Source organism: Microcaecilia unicolor, chromosome 9 (genome assembly GCF_901765095.1).
Source record: "Microcaecilia unicolor chromosome 9, aMicUni1.1, whole genome shotgun sequence".
Lineage (NCBI taxonomy): Eukaryota > Metazoa > Chordata > Amphibia > Gymnophiona > Siphonopidae > Microcaecilia > Microcaecilia unicolor.
The window spans coordinates 26,704,575-26,726,802 of record NC_044039.1 but is presented as its reverse complement, the minus strand read 5'-3'; the positions used below and the strand labels follow the sequence as shown (position 1 = coordinate 26,726,802).

The 22,228-nt window shown below is 47.0% G+C and overlaps 1 protein-coding gene across 1 annotated transcript in view; it reads right to left on the bottom strand.

Annotated features, from left to right (window-relative positions):
* NUAK1 (NUAK family kinase 1) overlaps positions 1–22,228 on the bottom strand; it is a 130,814-nt gene that overhangs the window by 21,429 nt on the left and 87,157 nt on the right. Inside the window, 2 exon segments of the mRNA XM_030214098.1 lie at positions 15,796–15,861; positions 17,485–17,636. Coding sequence (XP_030069958.1) covers positions 15,796–15,861; positions 17,485–17,636 — 218 coding nt within the window.

Sequence of the window (22,228 nt, the reverse complement as noted above, 5' to 3'; positions counted from 1 at the left end):
TTATCTAGATTGTAAGCTCTTTGAGCAGGGACTGCCTTTTTTGTGTATGGTGTACAGCACTGCGTATGCCTTGTAGCGCCATAGAAATGTTAAATAGTAGTAGTAGTTTCTCTCGGAGGGGTTTGGCGCTTTTGAATCACGTTTTTCCTAATATAAGCCTTGCTGCTGTGTTTTGCTGTAGTCTGTATGGCTTAGTACCATTGATTGTATCAAGTTGCGAAATGTTTCCCTTGGGAAGAATGGTTTCACGTGTCTGAGTTTCCACATTGAGTGGATAATTTTCTTAGTTGTAGAGTTGACTTGGCTCTCAAGTGTGAGGTTACATTCGATAGTTATATTGCAATAACACATACTTGTTAGGTACAGCATGTGACTTCCGTGATCTATACCATACTTCTAGGGAGATTCTGTGTATACTTATTTTTGGGCTCAATATTCAGTGTTTTGCTAATCGATGCTGGTGTTAAACCCAGAAATTCAATGCTGAGCTAAGCCCAGGGACCGGCACTGAATTTCCAGGTTTGCAGAGGTAGCCAGTTGTGCGATATTCAGTGCTTAACCAGCCGTGGGTTACCGCATATAGGGGTCCTTTTACTAAGGTGCACCGAAAAATGGCCTGTGCTGTTATAGGTGCGTGTATTGCACATGTGCAGGTCCGTTTTTCAGCGCACCTGCAAAAAAGACCTTTTAGGGGGGGAGGGGGGAAATGGACGTGTGGCAAAATAAAAATGGGCGAGCGTCCATTTTGGATCTGAGACCTTACCGTCACCCATCGACTTAGCGGTAAGGTCTTCAGCGTTAACCGGGCAGTAATTGTCAGCGCGCGTACACTGACAATTACCACCTGGTTAGCGCCACACAGTAGAAAATAAAAACTATTTTCTGCCGCATGTATCGGACGCACGTAAAAGATGGAATTACCACCTGGGGCACGTGGTAGCCGGGCAGTAGTTCTAAATTGACATTTATGTGGTCCTGTTTATACGTTTAACCTAGCTGGCTAAGTCCTCAACAGGGGTGTAGCTACGTGGGGCCACGGGGGCATAGGCCCCCACAGATTACGCCCTGGCCCCCTCTACATTTGACCGCCCCCGGTACCTTGTTTGCTGGCGGGGGTCCCCAATTCCCGCCAGCCGAAGAGTCTTCTTCAGCATCGGTCGACTCCGGTGCCTTTGTGGTGTGATCATTTGTTTCTGACGCCTTACGTCCTGCACGGGGCTACATGCACGGTGCAGGAAGTAAGGCGTCAGAAACAGATGATCACACCACGAAAGCGCCAGAGTCAACCGGCGCTGAAGAAGACTCTTCGGCTGGCGGGAATTGGGGACCCCCGCCAGCAAACAAGGTACCTGATACGGCAGTAGGGCAGGGCAGGGGGCGGGCAGGGGGCGGGCAGGGGGTGGGCGGGTGGCGGTTGCGGCGGTGGGGGGGTTGCGGTCCAAAGTGGCGGGGGGGGGGGGGGGTTGGCGGTAGCGGGGGGAGGCGGCTAAACAGTGCCCTCCCACCTCGGGCTCTGGCCCCCCCTCCCGCCGAGGTCTGGCTATGCCCCTGGTACTCTATATCGATACTTAACACCCCCAGTTTTCAGTTTAATGCTAATCGGTTATTTTCAGAGGCACAGAGCAGTTACGTGCTGCTGAAAATGACCAGTCAGCCCCAAACAGGTGATTTAAGTGTTCAGGAGCCTTTCTTGGCCAGTTAAATCACTTTGAATATCTTCCCCTTTGTGCCCCTGTCCAGAAGAGCTTACAGTCTATGTTGGTGCCCAAAGATCAAAACTTGCCAAGGGTCACAAAGGGGCCCTTTTATTAGTGTGGTAAATTCTGGGTTTAATACGTTTTAACGCAGGACGACCACACAGGCTGAGCCCAGATTTAGTGCGGCACTTATGGAGGGGGGGGGGGGTTAAAAATATTTTATGGCAGGTTGTATGCTAATGTTTTCACTAGCGTGGAGCACCCGCTTAGAATTAACATAACAACATTTCCTTCTACTAGGTGCCTCCAGGACCAGGTTTGGGAACCACTGAGTTAGGGGGGGGGGGGGGGTACATGAGATGGGGGAGGGGTGAATGGAGAATGTGTGCACTGAAGAAGAGGAATGTTGGGGTTTGACAGTGGGGGGAATGCTCCCTTATAGTTAGGACTTCTGTTTTGGGAGGATTTTAATTTGCTAATCCTCAGCACCCCAGAGGAGCTACAAGCAGCACCGACTTCTTTCAACTGTTGCCATTTGTAAAAACAACCACTGCTGTTTTTCCTAAAGTACTGACAGCTGCAGGACATTAGAGCCGCCTACAACTTTGCTTTTCTCTTGGGTTCTGTAGATTGCTCCAGTAAAAATCTCATAAACCAGCAGCCCTGACTATGGTGTGCTCTTACAGTAATCCAAGGAACATTCTGCATTTTTGAAAAAATCATTTTCTTTTGTATTACAATTGAAATGATTACTGAGAGACCATGATTGCATTGAATTATTTGGCAAACTACACCAAATGTTGCAAACTTGTGCAGAAATCCCCCAAGAGTAGCAGGCAGGCACAACAGACACCAAATTGACATATACCAGGTAGACCAGTGACTGCCCAACTGGGTCAATGGAACCCCAAGGGTTCTGCAAGTCAGTAGCATGCTTCATCGGCATGAGCATGTGCAGAAGTGCTGATGTCGGCAGCTGAAGTACGCAACCTGCTTCCTCGCTGCTCAGGCTGCGTACCTCTCTCTGGCTAAACTAAAGCAAAAGGTAAACCCCTCCAAAGGAGCACAAGCAGGGCTGCCAGGTTTAAATACATTTTCCGACCCCAAATCAGTTGAAAACCCGCCCAAAACCGCACACCCCGCCCCTGCCGTCATCAACCCCGCCCCCGCCGTCATCAGCTCCGCCCCCGCTGTCACCAACCACGCCCCCCGATGCCACCAACTCCGCCCACATCACCGACGTTGTTAACATATCGTTAACACGTCGCTGACACGTCGTTAACCACGCCCCCGCGGGGTGAGAAGACCCGCAGCCGGCGAAGAAAAAACAACCCGCCCAACGAAATCAAAAACCGCCCAAAAAACCGCGACCCACAGTGGGCAAAAATTTCCCGCTGCGGGTCGCGGAAAGCCGCCCAATTGGGCGGGAAAACCGCCCATCTGGCAACTTTGAGCACAAGGTAATCAGGGGGAGGGGGAAGATGCTGCATCAAGGGTGCGTGTGGGGGGAAGGGGATGAGAGAGAAGGGGAGTTGCCAAATCGAGGGTAAGGGGTGGGAGGGAGCAAAGAGAGAGGCACTGGAGCCAGGGGTGGGGGGAGGAGACAGAGACCTGTGATACTGGACTAAAGGGGAGGGGCAGGAGGGGTGGTAGAGGGGAAGTGGAGCAGAAGCTGGATAAGACTCGGGAGGGGGGGAAGCTCGGTGTCTGAAAAAATATTTTAGGAGTTCTGCCATAGCAAAAGTTTGGGAATCACAGAGGTAGACAAAAGAAATATCCACCAGGCAGGAATGTGTGTGTACGCTGACATATACTCAAGAGTTGTGGTGGGCCACGGTGGGGTAAAGGTTAACAGGTCAGGTAGAGGACATGGGGGTCAAGCCCCAGTAATGGTGTAGACAATGGGAATTTGTGTGTTCGTCCCCACAGGATGGTTGAAAACCAGTGAGAAAAAAAAGTCTTGTGCTGGTCAAACTGGAAAGGCCATTTTGCTCTTTGTCTGCTGTCACTTGCTACAATGTAAATACAAAGAGGACAGGCAGACATGCGTCAAGCAGGGATTAAGGGTCTTTTAGCTTCTGCAGTTAGATTTTATTTTTTTATCAAGGGTGTTTAAAAAGAAAATGCACATTCAGACTTAAAACAATGACTCCCTTCACAAAACAACATCCCCAAAGCTAAAGAATTCAGTGAAGGGAAACTCACGACACTGCAGGATTTGTCCAGCTCTGACATACCAAGACAATGATTTCAGTCTACTAATTACTCCAGCTAAAGGGGTTGCAGTGGCCTGCAGCAATCTGACTCAGTGAATGGTCTGACCTTCAAGAGTTCAGCTACAGCATGTAAGAATCCTTGGTATGCATGTGATTATCCTGCATCCCACTGCTGCCCCTTCCTCCCCCCTCCCCCCTTTTTACTACAGAAAAATTCCAAATATGCCTTTTTTTTTCTGGAAAGGAATTTTGATTAGAAATGAAAGGACTTTGGGGTTTATAGCGCATGCGGTCAATGGATCAAGAAAGGTCGACCTTACACATATGAAAAACCTAATGCCCGGATGTGATGGGGATTTTTGAAAATGTTAGTGCTTCTTCCCTTTTTAGGTTTTAAAAAATACTGGCACATTGATTCTAACTTGTTCCATTCCTCTGGGTAGTTCTGGTCCAGTCCAGCTTTTGCTGTGTACGTGTGTGTATGTGTGTACATATATTTATTTTTGTTACATTTGTACCCTGCGCTTTCCCACTCATGGCAGGCTCAATGTGGCTTACATATTGTATACAGGTACTTATTTGTACATGGGGCAATGGAGGGTTAACTGACTTGCCCAGAGTCACAAGGAGCTGCCTGTGCCTGAAATGGGAATTGAACTCAGTTCCTCAGTTCCCCAGGACCAAAGTCCTCCACCCTAACCATTAAGCCACTCCTCCACTGTTGCTACTATTTGAGATTCTACATGGAATGTTGCTATTCCATTCCATGTAGAAGTCGGCCCTTGCAGATCACCAATGTGGCCACGCAGGCTTCTGCTTCTGTGAGTCTGATGTCCTGCACGTACGTGCAGGACGTCAGACTCACAGAAACAGAAGCCTCAGCCTTCTACATGGAATGTTGCTAGTGGAATAGCAACATTCCATGCAGAATCTCCAATAGTAGCAACATTCCATGTAGAATCTCCAATAGTATCTATTTTATTTTTGTTACATTTGTACCCTGCGCTTTCCCACTCATGGCAGGCTCAATGTGGCTTACATGGGGCAATGGAGAGTTAAGTGACTTTCCTCAGGACCAAAGTCCACCACCCTAACCACTAGGCCACTCCTCCTCTGTTGCTACTATTTGAGATTCTACATGGAATGTTGCTATTCCACTAGCAACATTCCATGTAGAAGTCGGCCCTTGCAGATCACCAATATGGCCGCGCAGGCTTCTGCTTCTGTGAGTCTGACGTCCTGCACGTACGTGCAGGACGTCAGACTCACAGAAACAGAAGCCTGCGCAGCCTTCTACATGGAATGTTGCTAGTGGAATAGCAACATTCCATGTAGAATCTCCAATAGTAGCAACATTCCATGTAGAATCTCCAATAGTATCTATTTTATTTTTGTTACATTTGTACCCCACGCTTTCCCACTCATGGCAGGCTCAATGCGACTTACATGGGGCAATGGAGGGTTAAGTGACTTGCCCAGAGTCACAAGGAGCTGCCTGGGCCTGAAGTGGGAATCGAACTCAGTTCCTCAGTTCCCCAGGACCAAAGTCCACCACCCTAACCACTAGGCCACTCCTCCACTGTTGCTACTATTTGAGATTCTACATGGAATGTTGCTATTCCACTAGTGTAGAAGTCGGCCCTTGCAGATCACCAATGTGGCTGTGCAGGCCTCTACATGGAATGTTGCTAGTGGAATAGCAACATTCCGTGTAGAATTTCCAATAGTAGCAACATTCCATGTAGAATCTCCAATAGTATCTATTTTATTTTTGTTACATTTGTACCCTGCGCTTTCCCACTCATGGCAGGCTCAATGCGGCTTACATGGGGCAATGGATGGTTAAGTGACTTGCCCAGAGTCACAAGGAGCTGCCTGTGCCTGAAGTGGGAATCCAACTCAGTTCCTCAGTTCCCCAGGACCAAAGTCCACCACCCTAACCACTAGGCCACTCCTCCACTCCACCATATGCATGCACTTCAGTCTATATGTGAAGCTTGCAGTCCCTTAATAAAATTGTAGGACTGAAGGTCCTCAAAATGTCCTGTAGTGTACAAATGCAAAAGTCAGCACTGAGTCAATATTCTAATACTAGTCGTTAAGCCCGTAACAACGGGCTATTTTTTTTTCCTATGGCCTCCTCCCATCCACCAACCCTGCTCTCTCCCCTGCCCTCCCCTCATGTCCAGCAACCCTCCTCTCCCCCCTCCCAAGCACTTATACAGTGGCATTTTGATTAGCACCTCTTTTTTTTCTGCTGATTTTGCATATCCCCAGGCAGTCAAGTATCTTCTGGCCTTGGCCACTACCTTGTCACATTGTTTTTTGCCACCTTGAGATCTTCAGGAGCCTTGACTTTTACCCACGAGAAGGTTGAGCAGTTTACAGAGTTAGAGGCAGATGCACTAAAGCTTAATGAGCCTTTAATGACCCTACAACGAGGAAAATTTGATCCGTTGCATGCATCAAAGGGCTTTTACCGAGGAAGCCAGCAGCTAACGAAAACGGAATGGAGATCAGCAATTAGTGTGAAAACCCCATTGAAACGAGATGCACTAACCTTTTCCGATTGCCTTTACGCAGGAAAAAGGCAGGAAATTTAACGAGAGGTCTGGACCTCTCGTTAGGACAGCTCTGTGCCAGGAAAAATAGTAAAGTGAAAAAACAAACAAACTGTGAGCCAATCCCAGCGCATTAGCAGAGCTAATAGCGCTGTGATTGGTCAAAAGGAAACTGAAAGGCACAATCCATAAACAGAAGCCTCTACAAGCCCCAAGGAGTTCAAAAATAGTCTGATGTGCCTTGGATTGATTCCTAAGCAGCAACTGGGGAGTGGAGGAGTGACCTAGTGGATTGAATAAATAAAACACACTGAACCACCTGAGAATGCTTTCGACCCTGTTTTCGCACAGCCCCGGCCCCCCTCCCTTCCTCACTACCCTGTCTCCCCTCAGCTCCGCCTCCCGACAGCCTCCGCCCTGTGCCCCGCCCCCTCTTGGGGTCGTCGCCGCCATTCCCCTCCTCCATCGGGCCCCCCTCCCTCTTACCGGGCCCGTGCAGCGCCTCTCTCCTCTGTCCGAAGGCGCTGCACGGGCAAGAAGAAAGCTGATGCCTGCCTTGGCCCCGCTTCGGTCGCGCGTCTCTCTCCTCCTGGGCCCGCCCCTGTCTGACGTCGGTAACCTACGTAGGTTACCGACATCAGACAGGGGCGGGCCCAGGAGGAGAGAGACGCGCGACCGAAGCTGGGCCAAGGCAGGCATCAGCTTTCTTCTTGCCCGTGCAGCGCCTTCGGACAGAGGAGAGAGGCGCTGCACGGGCCCGGTAAGAGGGAGGGGGGCCCGATGGAGGAGGGGAATGGCGGCGACGACCCCAAGAGGGGGCGGGGCACAGGGCGGAGGATGTCGGGAGGCGGAGCTGAGGGGAGACAGAGTAGTGAGGAAGGGAGGGGGCCGGGGCTGCTAAAGGTATGTTTGCTTTTTAATTTAGAATGCAGGGGGAAGTGGGGGAGGGGGGAAGGGCGACCTCGGGCGGGGGGGGGGGGGGGCAAGGACGGCCATACAGGACGCTCCTGATGAGCGCCTTTGCCCCCTCCCAACCCTTTTTTATTTTTGTTTTGATTTGGGAGCCATGTGCTTGTGTTTTGACTGTTTGTGGCATGCGCAGAGCAGCTAACATAACGCTTGGCTGCTCTGCGCATGATTTGGGGGACGATTACCGATATGTATTGTGATTCTTTGATACATTGTACGTTTCAATACCGATCTCAGCATGTGTGCCTTTTTTTTTTTGGTGCACTCTTCGTTTTTTTAAAATCGTTAGGGACTTTAACGATTTAGATTTTTTTACGTTTGGTTGCTGCATCTGCCTCTAAATGTCTTTTCAGAGATTGTTGATTTATGTTGAGACAAACTTTGAGTATCTGACAGTATTGATGTCCAGTTATGTGTTCTTCAGTATTGTTCTGCAAATGGTGCTGTTGGGATCATCATGATTGTTTAAGTTTAATTATTAGTCGTCAAAAGCTAGGGGAGAGGGAGGAGCAGGAGTGAAAAACAGCGTCTTCTTGACCATCGATGGAAACGAAGTCTTGAGAAGCCGGAGGAGCGCGTGCGCGCCGGAGTTCAAGCTGGAGGGGCGGAGGAGTGTGGCGAGCGAGCTGGTGCATGGATGCGGGCGGCGGGAGAGCACGCCATCGCTCAGACGCAAGTACGGGACCTCACGCGTTCGTTAAATCGGTCCGTATTCGGTAATCACCGCCGGTTAATAATAGTGTGTGAGAGCGATAGCGGAGGTCTAGGGAACATTTGGGTCACGGCGTTACTTTTCTTACAGAATGGAAAATCTGCCCACCGCCATTATTGCCTGCAACCTGGAGGAAGGTGTCTTCTCGGGAGGCGTGTGCAGGGTGAGTCCGGGGCAGATGGCCAGGGACTGCTGCCAAGGGCCACAGTTTACAGCAACAGATGGAAGGCAGGAGTGTCCTCAGAGCTGTGGTTTGGTTAATTGATTGGGATATTGTATGTAAATGTGTGACCAGGATTTTCATCCTTTTGCGGATTTCTAATTCTGTGTGTGTTTCCCTCAGTTCCGCCCCCTCCTTCCCTCCCTGCTCCCTCCTCCTCCGATTTCCATGCCCATGGAGGCGGGGCTTGGACTCCTACACTCTCAGTGTTCGGACTCTACTGCGCATTTGCAGGTGAGTCAGTCACTTGCCATTTATATGTTTGATGTGTTATTGTAAAGAGTTAGGGAAATCCTCATAACAGTTACAGAAGTACCATCAGAGCAACAACGTAGACAGAAAACAGATTTTGGGGAAGCCTAAGAGGAAAATGGGTAGGAACTAAATGTGCTCTCCAACCCCTGCTCTGGCCCCCCCCTCGAGGTGCTCCCTCCTAGACTCAAGATTTAAAAGAAATTATAATTACCTGATCTGGCAGGGATCCCCCAAAGCTCCCCCTTGTTGAAGATCTCCCTGAAGGCGCCAAAAACTCCTGTGTTCAGCTCGGTAGTCGTCAGCTGCTTCTTAAGCTGCCGACACCAGCATCCCTGTGCGTACTCAGTTTCTGCGCATGCACGAAAACTGAGTATGTGCAGAGTACCAGCTTTGGCAGGAGCAGCTGCCAACAGCCGAGCTGAACACAGGTGTTTCTGACGCCTTCGGGAAGATCTTCAGCTGGCGGGGGCTTGGGGATCCCTGCCAGTTACTTCAGCAGGGGCGCCGAGAGGGAGAACGAGGGGGGGGGGGGTGGCAAAATTCCCCAGGCCCGACCTTCAAGGGGGAGGGGCTAGCGCCGGGGTTTCTCTCTCTGTCTCCTGATGGGACCCAGATGATCGCATCCTGGCAGGAGCAGGAGAGAGAAAACTCCGGCGCTGGGCCCCCCTTGGAGGCTGGGGGGAGCAGGGTCTCTGGTTTGGCTGGAGGGGATCCCCCCCATGCCCCACCAGCAGAAGAGGTCTTCCTCCAGCGCTGCTCTTCACGCTGCCGCACTGCCTGCCTTTCCCCTCAGGCCGCGCATGCTTGGTTTTGAAACCGAGAATGCACAACATGAGAGAAAAAACAGCCGCAGGGGCATGACAGGCAATGAGGCAGAGTGAAGGCATGAGCACGCACATAACTTACAGTATAGGTCATATGCATAACGGGCTCTGCACAGACACTGCCCCTCTGTATGACTACTTGCAAATTACACGCTATGTAAGATATGTGCATATATGCTAATATTATAAACATTTATGCGTGTAAGTGGCATGTAAATTTTATTCTCCAGGTATTCAGAAGCATTTGGCAGGCTAAATGGCACCTAGCCAGCTATCTGGCGATATTCCGTGGATAATAATTATGTATAAATGGAATCTCTATAGAAATTCCATGTATGACAGAGAAGAGTATAACAGTGAAGATATACCACCATTCACCTAACCAGGATAGTGAAACAGACTGTGAAATGCTAAATGAGACCAAAGAAGCTGCTAAAACTGAAAACACAATAATACTCAACTTCAGGTACCAAGTATTGACTAAGTGAATATCTCATCTAGAATCTCTAGTAACTTAACCATTGTATCATGCCATAAATAACTGATTCACTGAGCAAATGGTCCTAATGCTGATGATCTACTTATCAAGGGAATATCAGACCTGGTGCAAGGGCATTTACTGTAATGGTACAGCCGTTTAGCAGCTTTGATCAGAATGCAGTTAAATCTGATATAATCGATGAAGGAATACTAATACAACCAATGCAGTTGCTTTTAACTTTGAAAAGGAAGACTGATAACATAAAGAAATTAGTTCAGACATTTAAATAAGCTTTTATAAAGGTCAAAAGTCTGCATAAGTTATGGAGGCAGTTGAAAATTATCATTTTGGAAGCTCAGATAAAATGTATTTGGCATTAGGGACTGACCACATAAGCCTTTGTGTTTTAGATTTCTGTGCAGGCTAATGCATATTTATTTATTGCATTTGTATCCCACATTTTCCCACCTCTTTGTAGGCTCAATGTGGCTTACAATACATCATGTGTAGTGGGAATATGCTAAAAGATAGACATTTAGTGTTACAGAAGGATATTGGGCAACATGATAATGATAAAAAATAAAAATAATATAACAATCAGATATTGTAAGACAGTTCTAATATGTGTAGGAGTTGTGTATATTCACATTGGTTGGTCTTTGAGGCATGCCTTGTTAAAGAGATGGGTCTTCAGTAGTTTGCAGAAGTTCGTTAGTTCGTGGATCGCTTTTAAGTTGCGTGGCAGTGCGTTCCATAGCTGTGTGCTCAGGTAGTTAAAGTTTGACGCGTGCATTAGTTTGTATTTTAGACCTTTGCAGTTAGGGAAGTGTAGATCAAGGAATGTGCGGGATGATCTTCTGGCATTCCTGGGTGGTAAGTCTATCAGGTCTGACATGTAGGCTGGTGCATCTCCGTGAATGATTTTGTGAACTAGGGAGCATATTTTGAAAATGGTGCGTTCTTTGAGTGGGAGCCAGTGTAGTTTTTCTCGTAGGGGCTTAGCACTTTCATATTTTGTTTTGCCGAATATGAGTCTAGCTGCAGTATTCTGGGCTGTGTGAAGTTTCTTGATTATTTGCTCTTTGCAGCCAGCGTAGAGTGCGTTGCAGTAATCTAGATGACTGAGCACCACTGATTGTACCAGGCCACGGAAAACGTTTCTTGGGAAGAAAGGTCTTACTCTTTTTAATTTCCACATTGAGTGGAACATCTTCTTGGTTGTGGCTCTCGAGTGTTAGGTGTCGATCAATGGTAACTCCAAGAATTTTTAGGGTGTCCGAAATTGGAAGGTGAGTGCATGATATGGAGACTTTGGTTAATGTCATTGGAAATTTCCTTTAGATCTTGTTTGAATTGGATGTATATCATTACGTCGTCTGTGTAAATGTATGGGTATACATTTTGGATGGCCAAAAGTTATCTAAGATTAGAAGGGGCCAAACATTATCTGGAACTGGCAATATTCAGCTGCAGTCCAGAAAAGTTGAGAAGTTTCATAGGACTGCACAAATAGCAGGCCTATCTTAAAGAGATAAGATCTTTTTATGTTCAGGATCACAGTTGTCTTACCTAAACAGACAGAGCTACTGAATATGAGGCATACATATAAGTAGAAAATAAGTATTGAAACACCGGGACAGACTAAAGGTCCATCAAGGCCAGCGTCCTGTTTCCAACAGTGGCCAATCCAGGTCACAAATACCTGACAAGATTCCCCCCCCCCCCCCCCAAAAAAAAAAAAGTTCAATACATTTTATGCTGCTTATCCCAGAAATAAGCAGTGGATTTTCCCCAATTCATTTTAATAACGGTCTATGGACTTTTCCTTCAGGAAGCCGTCCAAACCTTTTTTAAACCCTGCTAAGCTAACCAACTACTTAATGTGAAGTAATCTAAGCGACACCATTCTATTCTGTTTCATAAAGAAGCTGAATGGAAACTCAACATACCCAGTCAAGAAATCCCTTTGACTACCTTATGAGCACAAACAGCCACTGACAGAACAAAAACTTGAGGCCACCCTCACCTTGTTTGGATAGCTGGTCACCTCCTTGCTGTGTTAATGGGTCCATGTGGCGTGACAGGTTTATTTAGAAGTTTTTGTTTATCCCCACAGGATCAAAAGACTTTTGTACAGGGCTCCGTAGAAGGCACTGCAAGCCTCTAAGCCAAGAAAGTACTTTCTAGCCTCAGCAAAGGGCTGCTACTGTCTACAGCTGTCGAAGGAAAAACAGGGTAACCAGAGGATTCTTCTGGATTTTATTGTGGAATTTTACTGTTTTGTTACTTTCACTTTTTCCCTACTGACTTCCTTCAAATTTCAATCCATTCTCTGTCCAAGTGTAATAAGTCTGCCAAGCGCCTCAAATCAAGTCACATGGTGAGCATTCCTTTAATCTCTCCAGGCAGACAATTCTTTTCAGAAGAGGCAGCGTGGTGGCCCAGCTCTGAGTCTATTGGTCTGGTGATGCATAGACAAGACACTGTAAGCCAGTTATTTATTTTTGACATTTATATCCCGTATTAGCCCGAGTAGAACTCAGGGTCAATGTGGCTTACATAACAATTAGAAAAGCATGAACATGTTCAAAATATATTAACAGAAAGTAAAATACATCTTGAGTTAGGAACAGATATAATTAAATAATTCTCAACCCAGCCCGTGGGATCCACCTGGAAAGCCAGGCTTGCAGGATATCCACAATGATATGCATACGATATTACTCCTGGAGGAATCTGGCACACAAATTTTGAAACTTCTGTGCACAACACATTGCTTGGTAGCGGTTGTGGTGGCCATTTTGAGGCCAGACCCGCGATGGGCAGGAGCGAATGAGCATCAACCTCTAAAACCACCAGGGCTGGAAAAGGTAGGCCTGGGGGACCTACAGGGGGTGGGGTTGGGGAGGGGTCAGGGGCTTGGACATGGATGGAGGGGAGGAGAGAGGAGAAAAACTGCACATGGATGGAGAAAATAGGCAAAAGCTCGATCGACATTATAGCTCCTCCAGTCAATTCCATGGAGGAGGACCCAGCTTTTACTTACGGATGTATGGCAAGAAATGAAGAAGAAAGGAGGAAAGTAAAGAAATAAATGGAAAGGAAGCCCTGGAAACGGAGTTAAGAGAACAGATAGAGAGCAGCAGAATCAGAGACTGGGACCAATATGGATAGAAAAACAAAGTCACCAGACAACAAAGGTAGAAAAAATCATTTTATCTTCATTTTAGTGTCTGGAATATGTCCAGTTTGAGAATTTACATCTGCTATCTTATTTTGCCGGAGCTGTAACAGCTTACAGAAATTATTTATATTGAAAAAAAATCACAAGTTATTTTTTTTCTCCTATACTAGTATAATATTTTCAGTGATGTCTGTTTATACGCGCCATGGCTGGTATAAAGGGTGTGGCTAATGTGGGTGTGACTATCATAGGGGCGGGGCCATGTGTGGTGATCCCGCCCATAATGCGTACCGGCACCTTTTTTCCTACAAAAAAGCACTGGAGACACCAATAGGAATATATGGGCGTCTCAAGTGATGACACACGCTACAAATGGTAGTGCATCTTAGTAAACAGGTCCCTTAATGTGATATAATCTATAAAGGGGAACAATACCTCTACTGGATGTGTTGGACAACAATGTCAAAAATTGGGCACCAGGAACTACACCTGGTTTATGCGGGAATAAGTCCTGGCGTAAAAATGTGGACGCCAAAATTGACATTTAATGCTAATCCCATAATTGGCGCTCATGTTTGAGTGCCCATTCTAGAATGGCGTTGAGCACTGATTTTTTTCGTTGCCGATTTTTGAGCACCATCTACTGAAAGTAGCCCACAAAGATTAATATATTACAAAATATAATTGAGAGAATAGAAAGTGATACCTTTTCACTGGACTAACTTAAAAGATTTTTGACTTGTTTTCTGGAGATAAAACTTTTTTTTTTTAATATCAGGACAGAATCTGGCAGTATTGGCTCATCACTGTATAAGGCAATCAGAAATCATCTTGAATGAAACTTCAGACTGCTTTCACCCTTTGCCCAATTTTCAGGCACTTTTTTGTGTCCTCCTTACATATTCCCTCTCATACTCCCCTGCTTCCTTTCATTCATATCATAAATGAGTTACTTATAGGGGTCTGCATTCTTGAGCATGGATTTGGTTCATTTGGGGGGGTTAAAAATGTAAACTACACAAAGAGGGGCATTTTCGAAAGAAACGTCCAAGTTGCGATTTGGACGTCTTTGCAAAACGTTCAAAACCGGGGGGGCGGGGAAAACCGTATTTTCGAAAAAAGATGGACGTCCATCTTTCATTTCAAAAATACCGTCAGAGACATCCAAATCCCTAAATTTGGACGTCCCTAGATTTGGACGTTTCTGACTTTTGGCGATTTTCGAAACCAAAGATGTCCATGTCAAAAACATCCAAATGAAAGCCATTTGGACGTGGGAGGAGCCAGCATTTGTAGTGCACTGGTTCCCCTGACATGCCAAGACACCAACTGGGCACCCTAGGGGGCACTGCAGTGGACTTCATAAAATGCTCCCAGGAACATAGCTCCCTTACCTTGTGTGCTGAGCCCCCAAAAACCCACTACCCACAACTGTACACCACTACCATAGCCCTTACGGGTGAAGGGGGCACCTATATATGGGTACAGTGGGTTTGTGGTGGGTTTTGGAGGGCTCGCTGTTTCCTCCACAAATGTAACAGGCAGGGCCTGGGTCCGCCTGTCTGAACTGCACTGCAGTACCCACTAAAACTGCTCCTGGGACCTTCATGTGCTGTCACGAACCTGAGTATGACATCTGAGGCTGGCACGAAATATTTTTAAAGATGTTTTTTGAGGGTGGGAAGGGGTTAGTGACCACTGGGGGAGTAACGAGAGGTCATCCCCGATTCTGGTGATCGTCTGGTCGTTTCGGGCATGTTTTTATGCCTTATTCGTAAAAAAAAAAAACACGTCCAGGTGAAAACATCCAAGTGTTCGTCAGGGACGTCCTTTCTTTTTTTTGATTATGGGTCAAAGATGTCCAAGTGTTAGGCACGCCCAAGTCCCGCCTTCGCTACGCCTCCGACATGCCCCCTTGAAATTTGGACATCCTTGCGACGGACTGCAGTTGGAGACGTCCAAAATCGGGTTTTCATTATAACGATTTGGACGTCTCTGAGAGAAGGATTTATGTGGAAAGACGGACGTCCTTCTCTTTCGAAAATGAGCCCGATAGTCTTTTGCATGCACTTAAACCTATGAGTTCCGCAGTCTCACTCATATAACACATAGGGACAGGCTTATGAACCTCAACATGTATACGCTGGAAGAGAGGCGGGAGAGGAGGGATATGATAGAGATGTTTAAATACCTCATTGGCATTAACGTACAGGAGGTGAGCCTTTTTCAAATGAAGGAAAACTCGGAATAAGGGGACATACAATGAAGTTAAGAGGAAACAAGCTTAGAAGGAATCTAAGAAAATTCTCTTTCATGGAAAGGGTGGTGGATGCGTGGAATGGCCTCCCGGTGGAGGTCGTGGAGGTGAGTACTGTGTCGGAATTTAAGAAACCGTGGGATAGGTATGTGGAAATCCCTTAGGAAAAGTGGGCCATTTGGCCCTTATCTGCCATCATGTTTCTATGTTGCTATGCAGCCGATTGGGTGCATTTTTAAATTCTTGGGCACATACATGTTTGCCTAAAAAAACCCAAATAGGTCAAATGAGCACAAAAACTGGAAAATTTCTTTTAAATGAGCACATTTTAAACTTTCTTTTTTGTAGTGCACACCTATAATTTCAACTGCTACAAGAGTTAAAATTAATGTAGTTAGAGCAAAACCCCCGCCGCCTACCTTAATGTTACAATTCTCATCAAGGAGGATGTTTTCCAACTTCAAATCCCGATGGACAACACCATTCTAAAAAGAAAAAAAAAAAAAAGAATGCTTGGTTACAAAGCCTCAAAGAACCAGGGTGGCATGGTGGACTCTGTATCTGGTTCAGGTCTGATTTCACCGATACTGTTACTGCTATTTCTAGGACACTAGTGACAGGGAATGGAGTAGTCACTTGTTGTGGGGCTAACAGAAGAATAGCTGCAATCTGGCTGGAATTTTTCTCTCTCTCAAGCCTATAAACCAGCAGGGGAATTCTTTTTGGAACCTAATTCCAAGTTTTCTCCCACCCCCACTGTGTAAAAGCAATATATTCTTTGCAGGCAGCAGAAAACAATGGATGTCCTTAAAAAGCTCCAGTTCTTCCTCTTTATCTATTGGACCACTTTGAATAGCTGTAATGACAGACTGGTTTGATTAGTGTACAACGGAGGAGCCTACGGTAATATCAGAGAGGATTGCCAACTGGCCGGTATTTCAATGGCTAAGTCAAAAGAAAAGCCGTTTTTTTTTTTTGTCTCCGACGCTGGAGCCTAGAAGTGCTGGCACCTCTCTTTCTTCCCCCCTCAGTTCTATCCGTCTCTCCCCCTCCCATCTCCCCTAGTCCTGAAAACGTGCCTTGACATTCAGCAGCCACAGGGGTTTGAGCAGGTAGCCTCTGGCTGGCTCTATGGCCTTTCCTCGGCCACGTCCTGCCTCTTATGATGCAACTTCCTGTTTCTGCACAGGCAGGAAAGGGCCGAGGAAGGCCCAGAGCTTACCAGAGGCTGCTTGCAGTGGCCTACCGAGGGCGGGACGGTGGGGTTGGTCTGCCCTGGGTGCACACTGCAGGAGGGGTACAGGGAGCAGCTGGGGGGGGGGGGAGTTTAAGATGTTGCTTCGGGGGGGAGTGGGGTGCGCAGCGTCAATCTGCCTTGGGTACCAGCCGACCAGGGGCGTAACCAGACACCTAATTTTGGGTGGGCCTGAGCCCAAAATGGGTGGACACGACAATCCTGCCCCCTGCCACCCCCCAACATTTCTCCCTCCCACCAGGCAATCTGGGGGAGTCACTTAACTCTACTCCCCTGCCCCCCAATACCTTTAAATTCTTTAGGTTTTCGCCAGCAGTGAACAGCAAGTCATTTCTCTTGCTTGCCACAGTGAAGAACTAAAGGATTTAAAGGTAAAAAGGTGAAGGATCAAGGGAGTGGAGTTGTGACCCCCCCCCCCCCCCCCCCACGATCTCCTAGAGGAAGAGATGTTGGGAATCTTCAGTTAGCAGGGCTTGGGGATCCCCGCCAGCCACATCACTGCTGTACCACTGCTGGTTAGGCCTGACTCTGAGTCCAAAGTGAGTGGGCCTTTGCCCACCTGGGCCCACCCATGGCTACGCCACTGCAGCCGACCAAGGAATACCACTGACTCTGTGTCTGAGAAAAACATATAGTAAGCGAAGCCTTTTGTCACTGTTTCTGACTCTACCACCTCCACTGGTAGGCCATTTCACACATACACTGCCCCTTCTTTTATCAGTATTTAAATTTAACCACCAACAACCATTTTCTATAGAAACATAGTAGCAAAAATAGCTGGAAAATTTAGAAAATATTTTGAGATGTTTAATCAGCCTTCCAACAAGCAGCTGAATGTCATCATCCCTCTTACCTTATGGCAGTGGTGAACTGCAGAGACAATCTGTCGAAAGAAGTGTCGTGTTTCCCTCTCACTGAGTCTTCGCCTTTCACTGATGTAATCGTACAGTTCACCTTTGCTAGCATATTCCATGATGATCACAATCTTATCTTTATTCTCAAACACTGAGCGAGGAAAAAAGAAGAAGCAATGTGGTCATCACCATACATGTGTAAAGCTACCAAAATCAGTGGTGCATCCATTCAAGGTGTGTGTGTTGCGTACCTATCGGTCCTTTCCTTCTCCCTCCCGCCGAATCTCTCCCTTCCCTTCTCGGCTCCGCACAGCTCTCACAATTCTCTCCCCTCATGCCTTAAAATAACCTCCAGTCTTCGCCAGCGGCACTCATAGCCTGCCTGCGGCCTGCACCGAGCCTTTCTCTCTGAACCATCCCGCCCCCTTCTGATGCAACTTCCTGTTTTCTGAAGGGTGGGATGGTTCAGAGAGAAAGCCCCGGTGCAGGCTGCAGGCAGCCTAAGAGTGCCGCTGACAGTCTGTTAAAATAAGCATTTAATAGTGAGGGATTATTTTGAGAGGTATTGTTGGTTTTCTTCTCTCACATTTGTTTTTCTATTTTATAAAGGCAACATAGGCTAATAAGCACCCAGAATGTGTGCAAATGCAAATATTTACACTTTTACTGAATTAGGTGTAATTGTGTGCACGTATTCTGTGCATGTGATTTACAACACAGGGACATCCATCGCAACTTCACTTCAGCTCTGCCACCAGAAATATCTACATATAGCTCAAGTTTAAGTGTGTGTTACTATTAGGGTTACCATATTTGGTCCCCCCCAAAAAGAGGAAACATGCCCCGCCCCCTTTCACACCCTTGCACTGCCCCTGTCACATACCCCGCCACCCCCCTTCCCTTACCTTACTCTACTGCCCTGGTGGTCTAGTGACCTCTTCAGGGCAGGAAAGAGCCCCCCCTCTTTGCTGCCCGGAGCGCTGCCCTGCATCCTGTTGCTGATCTTGGCGCCGATTCAAAATGGCCACCGAGAGTTGAAGTCTCGCGAGGCCGCTGCAACTCTCGATGGCCATTTTGATTCAGTGCCGAGATCAGCAACAGGAAGCAGGGCAGCGCTCCGGGCAGGAAAGAGGGGGGGCTCTTTCCTGCCCTGAAGAGGTCACTAGACCACCAGGGCAGTAGAGTAGTAAGTAAGGGGAGGGCGAGGAGGCTAGCATAGGACGTCCCGCCCGCCAGCGTGCCCGTTTGTCCAGAAATCCGAATAAACGGGCAGATTGGCAAAACCCGCCTGGTTGCCCAGACGTGTCCTCAAAAAGAGGACATGTCCGGGTAAATCCGGACATATGGTAACCCTAGTTATTATCAGCTCATGTACTTCTTCATGGACAAATAGCCACACAATGTTAGAAAAGCCCCCTTTCCACATGCAAAATATGCTGTATATGAGGAAAAGTCTTATGTAGGAGCAGTACGTTTTTACTAGCAAAAAAGGTGCCAGTACTCAAATGCTAGGCCACCCTTCAGGAGTGAGGTGATCACTGAGGGATCCACCCCACAATAGCCAGGCTCCCTGCAACCAGTCACAGAATCTATGAGAAGGTAGAATTGGTGTGTAGAACCTGAGCTCTTTCATTAAAACTTGGGTTCCATGGGTCAATTTTAGCAGACAATGGAAAAGGTGCCGGTACTCAGTACCCCCTCAAAAAAAGCCCTGTGTAGGAGAATAAATATCAGGGTTAAATTAGAAGCCTCAGTTTCAGGTTCCTAAGACTGAGTGAATTTTTAACTGGAAGCATTAAAGGGGATAAAGAGTCATGAATTTGATAAGCTGCCGTTCTGTGATACAACCAATGCAGTTCATATTTATTATTTGTGTTGGTACTTTTGCTGTCCCTAGGGGGATTGAGTGACTTGCCCAGAGTCACGGTGGGAATTCATTTATTTATTTAGATTTTGCTCATGCTTTTTTCAGTGGTAGCTTGAGGTGAGTTGCATTCAGGTCCAACGGGTATTTCGCTGTTGGGATCTCAATCTATTTTGTACCTGAAGCAATGGAGGGCTAGGTGGCTTGCCCAGGATCATGGGGAGCAGTGGTGGGATTTGATATCAAGGCTGGTGCTCTAACCACTAGGCTACTCCTCCTCTCCTATGTGCACCTGCTTTGAACATAGATGAGGTAACAGTTCCTTTTCAACCAACCAACGTGATGGTTACAGATCCTGGTAAATTTATTCATAGAGACTTGAATTTTTACATGTTATAAATAAAGCTCCGTTTTGGAACTTCAAAACCCTGCACCTTAGAAGTGAAGAAAGTTGTTATTTTAGGACGCTTTATGACAAGACAGTATTCTTTTAATCCCTAAACAAAGGTTAACTCATTGATGTCTGAAAAGAAACCTTCAGTAAATTAAAACTGTTCCAGTACATCTCGTTTTACAGAGACAAGCTTAGCTACAGGGCTGACAGGTTATGACCAGTTTTAAAAAAGCAGACAATTCCGGCTGCTGTATCATATTTCACGTTTAAATACCGAGATCCTGAACAAAGAAAAAAATATCTCACCGATCACACTATGTTCACAGTCAAGTACATAATAAGTACGTAAGTGTTGCCATACTAGGACAGACTGAAGGTCCATCTGCTCAGTATCCTGTTTCCAACAGTGACCAAACCGGGTCACAAGTACCTGGCAAGATCCCAAAACAGTACAATACATTTTATGCTGCTTATCCCACTTGTACAAAAAATAATAAACGCACACTAATATACAGGGCACCTCGTACTAACATGCTATCAGCAGTTAACATGAGAATTAGCACAGTGGCTTGAGCGTGTACGCTAATTCCCGCCTTAACTGTCAAACAAAAAAAAAGGGTAGGAAATAGATGGAGGCTATCAGGTAAATTTTTGAAACAGAAGGGCGCCCATCTTCCAACACAAATTGGGAGATGGGCGTCCTTCCCGCAAGGTTGCCCATAACGGCATAATCGAAAGCCGATATTGGGCGCCCTCAACTGCTTTCCGTGGGGATGACCAAAGTTCACGGGGGCGTGTCGGCAGTGCAGCGAAGGCGAGACTGGGGCGTGCTTAGGAGATGGGCGTCCTCGGGCGATAATGGAAAAAAGAAGGGCGTCCCTGACGAACACTTGGGCGACTTTACTTGGTCCATTTTTTTTCACGACCAAGCATCAAAAAGGTGCCCGAACTGACCAGATGACCACCGGAGGGAATCGGGATGTCCTCCCCTTACTCCCCCAGTGGTCACTAACCCCCCCCCCCTCAAAAAAATCTTTAAAAATACTTTTTTGCCAGCTTCTATGCCAGCCTCAAATGCCATATTCAGGTCCATCGCAGCAGTATGCAAGTACCTGGAGCAGTTGTAGTGGGTGCAGTGTACTTCAGGCAGGTGGACCCAGGCCCATCCTACCCCTACCTGTTACACTTGCGTTGGTAAATGTGAGCCCTCCAAAACCCACCAGAAACCCACTGTACCCACATGCAGGTGCCTCCCTTCATCCCTAAGGGCTATCGTAGTGGTGTACAGTTGTGGGTTTTGAGGGGGGGTTGGGGGGCTCAGCACCAAAGGTAAGGGAGCTATGTACCTGGGACCTTTTTCTGAAGTCCACTACAGTGCCCCCTAGGGTGCCCGGTTGGTGTCCTGGCATGTCAGGGGGACCAGTGCACTACGAATGCTGGCTCCTCCCATGACCAAATGGCTTGGATTTGGACGTTTTTAAGATGGGCGTCCTCGGTTTCCATTATCGCCGAAAACCAGGGACGACCATCTCAAAAATGACCTAAGGACGACCATCTCTAAGGTCGACCTAAATTTCATGATTTGGGCGTCCCCGACCGTATTATCAAAACAAAAGATGGACGCCCATCTTGTTTCGATAATATGGGTTGCCCCGCCCCTTTATGGAGCCGTCCTGCGAGGACGCCGTCATGAAAACTTGGGCGCCCCGCTCGAATATGCCCCTCCACGCCTTACACTAAGGGGGTATTTATAAGATGGCGCCTAATTTTTTTTTTTTTTTTCAAATTTATCGTAATTTTTTGTAATAGAAAATTGAACAACTATACAACAGCAAAAGTAAAACGCTAAAAAGCATCAGAACAAATCCCTTGTCCCTTCCTCCCTCCCCCATACTGCCAAAAGAAACATTTTCAAATAACAATGCTGCTACTGAGACCCACTCCCACCAGTTTCCACCAGTAATTATAAAGAAAGTCAACTGGACTGAGAAACCAACACTGGGGTAGGTGACCTCCACTGGTGACAAATGTCCCAAACCTTATGAAAATTAACCACTTGACCATTCCTGATGGCTGTCAGTTACTCATCTGGTAAATATAGTCCATTTTGTAAAGCACCATGTCCGTTGTCAGCGCACAAGGTCACTTCCAGGCAGCCGCAAAGAATGATTTGCAAGCTGTAAAGAAACTGGTGGCTAGTTTATGATGTCCTGGTTTCAACCCAAAAGGCTTAAAATGGATCAAACAGCATTCCAGGCGGTGCCTAGTTTTACTCAAGCAACACATACGAATGGGGGTACCTTAGTCATTTATGTCTGTAAGCGGCCGTTAGTCATACACATGACCTCTTACAGAATATCGACTTAGGGAAGAGAATCCACCATGATTTGATGGTGCGTATTTAGCGGTGGCATGGACATGGGTGGAATCTGGATGGCACATGGATAGAGCATACAAGTACACATGCAAATTATAGAGTACTATA